The sequence below is a fragment of the Psittacula echo genome, assembly GCF_963264785.1.
Source record: "Psittacula echo genome assembly, chromosome: 1".
NCBI classification, from domain to species: Eukaryota; Metazoa; Chordata; class Aves; order Psittaciformes; family Psittacidae; genus Psittacula; species Psittacula echo.
In genome coordinates this window covers 84,425,549-84,436,620 of record NC_137735.1, presented here as the reverse complement: position 1 = coordinate 84,436,620, position 11,072 = coordinate 84,425,549, and the positions used below count along the sequence as shown (strand labels likewise).

The 11,072-nt window shown below is 41.3% G+C and overlaps 1 protein-coding gene across 1 annotated transcript; it reads right to left on the bottom strand.

The window, feature by feature from the left end:
- Window positions 1-726: 726 nt before the first annotated feature.
- STYK1 (serine/threonine/tyrosine kinase 1) lies at window positions 727-9,319 on the bottom strand (the record flags this gene model as incomplete). The annotated part of the gene is made up of 10 exons (XM_080620186.1): window positions 8,608-9,319; window positions 7,764-7,868; window positions 6,750-6,893; window positions 4,852-5,100; window positions 4,390-4,571; window positions 2,706-2,789; window positions 2,250-2,458; window positions 1,986-2,026; window positions 1,604-1,700; window positions 727-931 (listed from the first exon to the last, which is right to left on the bottom strand). The coding sequence occupies exons 2-10, from the start codon at window positions 7,828-7,830 to the stop codon at window positions 727-729; spliced, it is 1,278 nt and encodes a 425-aa protein (XP_080476312.1). The 5' UTR covers window positions 7,831-7,868; window positions 8,608-9,319.
- Between the last annotated feature and the right edge of the window lie 1,753 nt (window positions 9,320-11,072).

The window sequence follows — 11,072 nt, the reverse complement described above, 5'->3', positions numbered from 1 at the left end:
CTGCAGCAAACCTGCTCCAGTATGGGCTTCCCAAGGGGGTCACAGCCTCCTGCAGATATCTGCCTGCTCTGGCATGGGGTCCTCCACAGGCTGCAGGTGGAATCTGCTCCACCGTAGACCTCCACAGGCTGCAGGGGACAGCCTGTCTCACTATGGTCTGCACCATGGGCTGCAGGGAAATCTCTGCTCTAGAGCCTGGAGCACCTCCTGCCCTCCTTGGGGCACTGACCTTTGTGTCTGTAGGGCTGTTTCTCTCTTCCAGTTAATGTTGCACAGGGTTTTTTTATCCTTTCTTAAACACGTTATTCCAGAGGTGCTACCACCATCACTGACGGGCTCTCCTTTGGCCAGTGGCAGGTCCGTCTTGGAGCTGGCTGGAACTGGCTCTGTTGGGCATGGGGGCAGCTTCTGGTGTCTTCTCACAGAAGCCACCCCTGAAGTCCTCTTGCTACACAAACCCAATACACTCTAACTCAAGCTTCTCATTACATTTTCTACACCTTCCTAAAAAAAAATTACCACTGGCAGACTGATATCAACGGTTGATTTCATAATAATAATGATAACAGTTTGTTGTTTCTGGAATGGAGGAGAGATCGCATATATACAACATGTTCGAAAAATGAAGGGATCCCTCCCAACATACACACCTTATCCTGAGTTTGCAAAGTGTCTAGAAAGGGCAGACTCAGAGAATTCTCTTACACCAACATGTATCAAGGTCCTTCAGAGTATAGTGTATTCCCTCACTAGATTGAGTACATCAACACCAGCAACATTAGCGTACAGTTCAGGCACCACCAGCTCAGGCACCTGCAGTACTGCATGATCGTTGCTGTTCTTCATTGCTGTTTGTAGGGACCACATCAGGTCAGCTGGAGAAGGCCGGTTAGTTGCATTCCACTGCCAGCAGGACTTCATGATGCTGTACCTGTAAGATGGAGAAGTACGGAAGCACTGTAATGAGAAGCACCGACACTAAGTTTTACTACAGTCATATTTAAAATGTCTAGAGACCTCCTCTTTTTCTGCTTCATGTAAAGTTCTTTCAATGACCCTCTGAAATATGCAACCACAGAAAATTGTGTGGGGACAAATGCATACAGTTGCTAGCCAGGATGTCAACTGTGAGTAAGGGAAAAGGGAAAAAGATTGCTTGGTATTCCCTTTTGAAACAGCATTATAGAAGAAAAAGCCTCTAAAATTAGAATAAATTATGCCTTCACAAAAGGAAATATAATGCCTTAGATCTTGCTCATGGATGTTTTGTATACTTCAGGGAGAATCCCGCAACTTAGAAGAGAAAGATTACTCCAGAACAGTCCAACACCTTGCAGGAAGCAGTGGAGCAACAAAATGCAAGGGCAGACAAGGGAACAGAAAGAGTAACTTTCGAAAGCAGGAAAGCAAAGGTTTGGCAATCAAGGTTCCATGCAGCAGAATCTAGTAAAGAGATGTGGTAGACATGTGAGAGAAAGTCTCCTCAGCTAATAGACGACTGTTCTGGCTATAGAGATTCTCTGTAAGATCTAGTTTTGTATGTCTCACTTCCATTTAGCTCTGCAGATCTCAAGTTCAATTGTCCATGAAGTAAGTGGCTTACATGGCTTGCTGGCAGCTTGAGGGCTGCTTCATCATGTTCTCTCTCTGAAGGTATGGTAAGATGTCAGAAGGTGGCACCTCAGGATATGGTGGAGCACCTGGAAGGGCAAAAGGAGTAACAGTAGAAAAACTATAATAAGGAAATTGTTGCTGATGGCAGCTTCTTTGTGAGAATACCTTCCTTCCCTACCAAAATCCATCTTTTTTATCCTGCCACAATTCACACTGAAAGGAAGTCTAAAAGGAATTGTCAAAGCTTTGCAAGTTGGAAAAAAGAGAATGCTTATTTAAATGGCACAACTTTACATTCTAAAATTTGAGATTAGGGTCTTCCTAATTTGCTGGTTCCTTACATATTTTTTATCATCATTGTATCTTCTTACCTAACGTAATCATTTCATACAGTAGAATTCCAAAAGACCATCTGCAAGAAAAGAAAACAATGTTAAGTTTCCATTCTAGCTAAATTCTAGCTTAAATGCATACAAACAAATACACACAACCTGCAGAAATGAGAAGAGAAGGTATGAGATATAAAGTGGAGCATTATGCTTAGAGTAGATATGACTTACTGTGAACTTTAGGACATGAAATGATACACAAAGGAGTGAAAGAGATGAAATTCTAGTTCAAAAATTAAATCATACATGTCCGCCTTGATGCTGGGGGGTTTCTTCAGGAGCCGCTCTGGTGCCTGCCACTTGACTGGCACCATCTTTGTGACTGAGTTGGCACCATATGTGTGAGTTTCATAGGCCAGACTGAAACCACAGAGCTTAGCAGTGAAGTTGTAATGAAGGAGGACATTCCTGGCAGCAATGTCACCATGGAACAATTTCTTCTGTTCAAGATAAGCCTGGAAAGTTGGAAAACAAAGAGACCATGATAATTTTAAAAGGAATTTTAATTGATATAAATTTTCACTTAATTTATGCCTGTCTTCTATGCTGTGGAAAGACATGTATGCTCACAAAAATAAATCAAGCATATATGGCTTTTAACAAAGCACATCCTCACTGCTTAGGCCAAGAAGACTCAGGCCACGATGCAGACTTGTGTTGCAATAGGGAAGGCAAAAATGCAGTGAATATGAGCAGACTTACCAGAGCTGCTGCAACCTGCTGTCCAACTTCATATACTTGCCTCTCAGTGAAGTCATAGGGAACACCATCCATTGTCATTACATCCTAGAGACAAAAGAGCAGATCTTGGTTCAAACAAATGCCATAGCTGTAGCATACTGGGGAATGTTTTCTTCTAATCTAATAAAATGAGTACTATCAAATCTTATGCTCCCCCAAGTAATTTCCCAACTGATTATAAATTGACTGAAATATAAGGGTATGTAGACAGGTGATGCTGATGGACGGATGGCGTGCTGGGGAAGACAAGTACATTAGAGACAACTGGTGGGTAATTTGAACAGTGAAGAAGAGATTAATAGATTAGACAGAAATGGGGAGAATGACACTGCAGAATGACAATCCATACAGAAGAATGAAAGATACATAATAAATTACAATGATGAGCAGAAAAGTACATTTATAACATACAAATGGTTAGCTGGTATGAGACTGACAGTCCATCTCTCTTGCTATCCTGCCTCTAACAGTGACCCTACCTGGATGCCAGATGAAAGAAAGAGAATAAGGTAAGCACACAATGTTTTTTCTGTGTCATTTTCCAACCCCCCAACTATTTTCAATGTAAGGATTTCCTGAGATGGTTACAGTTTCAACATATTCTGTAACCTCTGAAAGGCTACCTGCCATGAATGTATTCAGTCTTGTCTTGGACCCATGTAAAGTTTCTGTATCCACAGCAGTCTGCGCCAAGAAATTCCACTAGTCAACTCCCCCCTTCATGAAGAACCACCTCTTTTTTTGTTTTGAACATAACACTTGGTAGCTTTATTTGCTACACCTTGACCTGCTGAACAAGACAATAAGCAATTTCTCTGTATTTAATGTTTCAGATGTAGGTAAATTATTCATACAGTGACATGGCAGAGTTTTGTTCCTATGCCCTTCTTAATAATGCTTAATACTTGGTTTCTTTTCCAGCCTGAGTTAACATTTTCATACAATCAGATCCATGATTTTATTCCTCATCAGCAACGGGCAGATATGAGGCCATCATTACATATGTGAAGCTAAGGTTGCTTTTCTACATGGTTGTAATTTCATTTGTATCTATGCTGAATTTCACCTGTTCTTTTTATTGGCCAGTCTCTCAATCTTGTAAAATCCTGCACTTCCACAGCGTCAGCACTTGCCTTTACTGGCTGGAATCGTCATCTCACTGTCGTCCCATTTTCTAGGTTACTGATACATGCAACAAACAGCACCAGGTCCCATATGAGTGACATCCCTCCAGTGCAAGTATCAACCTTTCACTCATATGCTCTGTTTCCTGGTGTTACAACTGCTCTGCTTTCTTAAAACCATTTGGAGTGAGACATTATTTAAAACTGATTAGAAATTCAGATAGCTGTCTCAACTCTCGCTCTTATTTCAGTGCCTGCTGTATCTTTCAAGAAGCTCCAGTTATCTGTAGGACTATGTCAACTTCTCCAAACTGTATCATATCAATCAAGATATCCACTAATTCCATTCCAGTTCAGACTTGTGCAGAACTTCTTTGGGAGGCAGAAATAGTTTAGACTGATATAGAGGGATGCGTGGAGAGATGAAAAGAATCAACTATGACTTATAGACTATGACTTATGGGTAAATATGTACCTAAGGAATTTGAGAAGATATTCTATCATCACTTCTTTTGACTCACCTTCCGACATGTCCATAGAAATGTCAACAGGTCACCAAGAGAGACATCCTCCATGATCATATAAAGTGGGAGCTGACCTACACAGCATCCAACCAATTCTACCAGGTTCTCATGATGGCCAAGATTTTGATGGAATTTAATCCTTCCCAGGAAATCCTTTACTTTCTGGGGACTAGCCAGGTCTGAAAGAACAAAAACCCCAAACCAAACCAATCAAACAAACAAAGCCAACCTCCTCCCCCCCCAAAAAACCCCACTAAATTACTAAATGGAGGCAGCAAAGAACAGCTTAAAATCAACAGGAACAGCAATCTTCTTTAGTCCTATCAAGACACTCCTACCAAAACAGCTACTCAGACTAGCTAACATGATACTCAACACAGCTTGTTCTTGCCCAGCAGTGACTGCAAGTTCTGTCCAACATCATGTCTTTGATACAGAGATCCTGGCCATGTGCCTTACCTTGTAAAGCTTTCAGTACTACAGTCTTAGTCTTCCCGGGGTACCCAGTTTCCAGCTGTGCTCTGTAGATGCTCCCATAGTGACCATGTTTTATCAGCAGCCAAGTGCCTGGTAAGAGTTTCTCTCTTGGTATCTCCAGTTCTTTCAGAGTCAAGGATGCAGAGTTTAGCAGGCTTTCCACAGACATCTCACTCAGCTGGATGTAGTGGTTCTCTGTTGAGCTGTATTCCTGCTGATTCTTATCATTCACTGACAAAAGCCAATACACATGATGCATAAAACCAGACAGATGAACTCTTGTAGTAGGTGGCAATGCTTGCCCTAGCCTCTTTAATTTTTACCCCACAGTGTTTTGGAAATCAGGACAAAGAACTGTTATTGTATCCTGGCCCTTGAAGAGGAAAGGGAATTTATCTCCAACTGTATTTGATTAAAAGGCAGAATGAGTCTGGAGATCTTTCCTATATTTAACTATGTAAACTTTCTAGGTAAGACACATTTGTACTTGATTCCCTTGTGCTGAAGCAATGACCATTTTATTACCAGCTACCAGTTGTCATAGAAGTGACATGCACATGCTGTTCCACAGGGTGTTATCTTTGTTCTCAATTATTTCCCTTAATATAGGCTGAAAAGGCTTTTTCCTCTACAAAACCAAAATCAATTCAGTACTGGACTTTCATTTCCACATTCAGTTCCACAGAATTTCATTTCTGCAACATGTGTTTTTTGGTACTCACAAACCTTTCCCTAACCCCCCTCCCTCCCAGTCCCTGTTCTATTTCTTGTTGTCTCCACAGGAAGTGGGAGACAGCAGCTTGAGATTTTTCTTAAATGACAGGATAGAAAATGGATTAACTAGGTACTATCTACACCAAAACAGCTGTCATTCATAATTACCCCAGTGAAACTCTCTTTGCAGTAGCATCTAGAAGGCTATTACATAAACACACTTTGCAGGTCTCGAGGTATGTTAGTTACCATAGTGTGTTAAACAGTCTATATGATATGTTGCTTTAAGTTTTCTCAGATCCATCTATATTACAGATTCCACTATTACTACTGCAAGTGGTGTAAATCAGGGTTCTCAGGTTTTTTACTTTTCACTCAATTGCTGAGCACCATTCAGGCTCTTCAGGCCAGACTGACAGGCAGTCGTGCCTGAGCCAGCTTGTGCCCAGGCAGCCGACAAGGCCAACAGCATCCTGGCCTGTATCAGCAATAGCATAGACAGAAGGACCACGGCAGTGATCATCTGCCTGTACTGGGCACTGGTGAGGCCGCACCTCAAATCCTGTGTTCAGTTCTGGGCCCCTCACTGCAAGAGAGATGCTGAGGTGCTGGAGTAGGTCCAGAGAAGGGCAACATTGCTGGTGAAGGGTCTGAAGCACAAGTGTGATGGGGAACAGCTGAGGAACTGAGGGGTTTAGTCTGGAGAAAAGAAGGCTTAGGAGGGACCTTATCACTCTCTACAACTACCTGAAAGGAGGTTGTAGTGAGGTGGGGATCAGTCTCTTCTTCCAGATAACAAGTGACAGGACAAGAGGAAATGGCCTCAAGCTGTGCCAAGGGGAGGTTTAAACTGGATATTAGGAAAAAATTCTTTACAGAGAGGATGCTCAGGCATTGGAACAGGCTGCCCAGGGCAGTGGTGGAGTCACCATCTCTGAAAGTGTTCACAAACTGTGTAGACAAATACCTTAGTGATATGGTTTAGTGGTGGCCTTGGCAGTGCTGGAGAATGGCTGGAACTGATGATCTTAAAGGTCTTTCCAACTTAGTTGATTCTATGATTCTATAAATGCTATTGCCTAATGGCTCAAGCAATAAGGAAATGGGATGGCCTTCTGGCCACTGATAGGAACACTCGCTCCTGTGGTTGAAAAGAAGTTTTTTACCTTGGTGTCCAGATGCTGATGATTGCTCCTGCTTTGCTCGCAAGCCTCGGCAGTGGAGCCAAAGGATCACAGTTAGCATGATGACAAAAACACCCACAAGGAGAACTGGGACAATAATCACTTCAGTCTGATATTCACGCACAACTATCAAAAGAAAACGAAAATGGGAAAATGAGGACTAAGCAGCATTTCCTGATGCACATTGGTGCTGTGTAACAGAACAGTAACAACGTATTTCAGCAACTTTCAATCCCCAAAGTGTATCTATCCTCTGCCTCTTGGAACAGCAACTGAACGCTGTTAGTGCTGCCACCCTATTTTTCAAAGGTGCTGAGTATCTAAACTGCATAAATCCACTGGGACTCCCACACCTGAGGTCTTTTACCTAGATGCTGTAATAGAGAGGCTGGAAATTGTAGCTGTGTGTAAGTATCATCCACTAGTGCAACAGAACTGCTCCTGGCAAAGGGACAGCAGAGAGATGGGAAGGGCTGAATACTGCTATGCCATCACAAATACATGTGCAATTACAGCTTCAGCTCCTTCCATTAAAATTACAGGAAACATTTTAAAGAAAACAAGGTGTGGACATTACAATTAACAAGGATGTTGCAAGTAACTAACTCTCTTATGTCCCCAGATTTGGAGATGATGCTATTTTTGCATAGGCCAAGACCATGCTTCAGTTCCCAAAGATGACAGAAACTCATGAAATCAAAATCTCATGAGACTGGTCCTTAGGGAAGCTGCAGGGAATCTTTAATGACTATGTCTTATTCAAGGCAGAAATACTCTAAAATGGCTAAAATTATGTGAGATGAATCCCACCACAAAGGCTGCATCCCTTTAAAAGTTGCTCCCCTGAGATACAATGCAAGGAAAGTTCAGTGAAATCTTTCTCTGTGGGCTGGGATGCAGGTGGAGGAGTGGAAAGGGTTTGGCCCACTTTCTAGTAAAGCTGGACTTCCTGCTCAGCAAGTGAAAGTTATTACTTAAGGAATCTGGGAATCTTACCACATAGCCTGTCATCGCTGTTGCATTCCAGCAGCATGCGTGTGAATCTTTTTATATCCCCTGCCATGTTCAATTAAGAGCAAGTGGGTCTCCAACTTCTGTCTTCTGCACAGACACAAAGAATATTAATGAAATTTATTGCAAGGAAGGATGATTTATGAAGCAACAAGTAAGCTGAATGTGGAGCTTTCTACTCCTTATGATCAGTGCTTGTGTCAAGAAGCACCACTGGGACTTCGAGGCTTAGAGAATGATACAGGACATCCAGTATCAAATCCTATGAATGGTAGACTGCATGACCAGAGAGAATTTAAGGTTAAGCTTGTTCTAGAGTGCTTCACAAGCAAACAGGTATGCCTAGGCCTAAAGGCTGGCATATGCTCAAAAATTCATAGGGCTCCTTTAACACTGCCAGGCCCACAACTAATCTGAAGCACAACATGTGGAACTCTTCTGCATTTGTACTTAAAAATCCAGAGCCTGTGCAAGCACACACCTTTCTAGCTGTAATTTCTGCTATCACTAATCCCTTAGCATGTGCAATCATACACCTACAAACCCTTCTGATTGTGTAAGTGCATTTGCCATTTGTATAATCCCCTCAGACAGGACTAGACTCACCAGAGTATGACAGTGTCTTTGAGTTGCTCCAGGACTGCAGATAGCTGCAGACCTCTCAAAACACATCCCTGTTGTAGAATTTTAGCTGTTCTGCATTACAGGTGAAGATTATTCTTGTAGAAAATTGTATTTCAGTTCAAATTGGGGTGTGTGTTTTTGTTTATTCTCTGGAGAACATACAAGCATTTCGGACGATGCCCCTCTGGTACACGAAGTATCCTACCTTTACTGAGGACTGAAGTAATAAGATTGGAAGAGGCTCTGTGGTGCTGCACTGATTTACACCAGCAGAGGACCCAGACTACTAGTTCTAAACTAAAAAAAAAAAAAAAAATAAAAAAATCAATATATGGTCAATAGTGATGACTGACAGAAAGGCAAGGCACATACATTTAGTCACTGCTACTTATAAATATTACCAAAAAATTAAGTTTAACAGCTTCCCAAACAGTATAATCTAGAATGTTTTATAAGCATCTGAACTCTTATCCTTTTAAGCATTTTCAGCTGTGAGTTCAAGGCAATTAACCTCAATGGCAAATGTTAATAATAATATATGGCATTCTTACTGGTATGAATATGGCTTTACGGAAGCCAGTGATGGATGAAATATTAAACAGTTTGTTCTCATGCTAAATTGATCGGTGAAATTATGCTTGATCAGTTGCACAACAGAGGTGGCAGAAAGAGGAAAATGGAACATACCTGCACTTTAAGGTATCACAAAAGGTGTATTTCATTTCTTATTTCCTTTGATTCTTTGTATGCTAGCAAATTCACATGGACTCACAGTGTGGCTACAACATGAATCCAGCCAAAGCAGCAATAATACAGCAATAACATCAAGCTTTGCAGGTGCACTCTGAAAGCAAGCACACTAAATCAACCTAACTTGGCTATGACACATACACACGCTTACACAAGAATACACAGGATTAACCATAAAGCCGTTAAGTCCTAGCTTCCTTCACTCTCAGATATGAAATACACATATGAACAGACATGACAGCAGCACAGGAAAGCAGACTTCAGGACCATTAGCCAGCAATCATGTTGTATAATCGGAGTCATAAACAGTCCAAGCTCCATCTTAACACTAGCTAATGGCTTTGCTTTCTACAGATGTTTGGTAGAAATGCACACTTACATTTAAATGACATGCATGCCCAAGTCAGATACAAGCACACACGTACCAACTTGTAGTTACACAGAAACATGCTCATATAATCAGGAAGATCCATGGTAGAAAGCTTTGATGCAGCAATAATGCCTACACTGGTCCCCTGTTCATAAAAAATTATTCCTACCTCCTCCCTTATGTACCTCCCACCAGGGATGCCAGTGGGTGGCACCCCATGTTTCCTAACCGTGCTCAGGGCAGAACTATGGGATCCAGGAATAAAAACATTGGCAACCCCTGGTGCTTTATTTGCACTGGCACTCCCATTTGTTGCTGTTGCTTATGGAGCTGCAGAGGAGTCTAATCAAACTGCAAAAGTTTGATTAGACAAGTCTATTCACATTCTATGCCTCTATCCTCTTGCAGAGCTCCGGAAGCAGGAAAAGAAGTTCCACTTAGAAAAGTAATTCTGAAGTGCCTTTCAGTGCTACTTTACAGGCTGAGGCCAATTTCAGACAAAATTCTCATACTTAGCTCCTTCTGCATCTTACTTGTCTAAGAGTAACTTTATTGCAGTTCTTATGTTTCCATCCTCACAAGCAGAGTGGTAACTCAAAAATCCACATTATATATTTAATAAATATTGATTTTTATTTTTATTTTTTTAAATTTACCAGGGGGGACACATGGAGGTTATGTGGAAGTAACATCTTCAGTGTATAGGTGCATACTCACCACATACCAGAAAGCATATTGGGAGCGCTCAACTACTTATTTTATTATATGAAGACAGTTTTTCCAGTACCAAGCCAGGATAAGGGAGACAAAAGTACCTTATAAGGTTCAAAACCTATACCTCATTGTTATGATTTTCCTTGTCTGTGTGTTATGTTGTGCCAAGACCAGTGCTGTCTATATCATGAGCACAGGAGAAAATATCCTGTATGACTTCAACTTAGAATTAGCATTGAACAATTTGTGCAATCACAAGTAAATGTCAGCTTAGTTATTCTACTGGGTTTTTTATTGCTCTTTTACATACACTGAAATCCACTCACTGGAATTCATTTATCTTTATTGTTTACTTTCAAAATCATACCTGCTTCAATAGTCTGCTCTCCCTGCCTGAGCCTATCTAATCTTTTCAGATCTATCCTGATTTCCTCCTCCTCCAGTTAAAACTCATAATTTTCGTTGTTGACACAAACCTGAAACTTTCCTTTCTCTTGGACATGCACCTTTTTTAGCACATTCTCTGTTGTGCAGCACAACAGTGTGACTTAGTACCTTATTTAAGAAAACCAGCTGGCAGTGCAACACAAAAATCAAACACAATACATAATGACCATAGTACTAAGCCTTTCTTCCCTCAGAATGCCAAGGCTCAAGGTAAGGGTGGTATGTTTCCACTCAGTTTCAGACTCCAAAGCCTTCCTGAAAGACAACTTCCCTTTGACAACAGTGACCAGAAAGCAAATGAGCTTTTCTATAACAAAAGTCCTCAGTAAAAATGACCGAATCATAGAATCCTAGAATGGTTTGGGTTGGAAAGGACCTTAAGATTACCT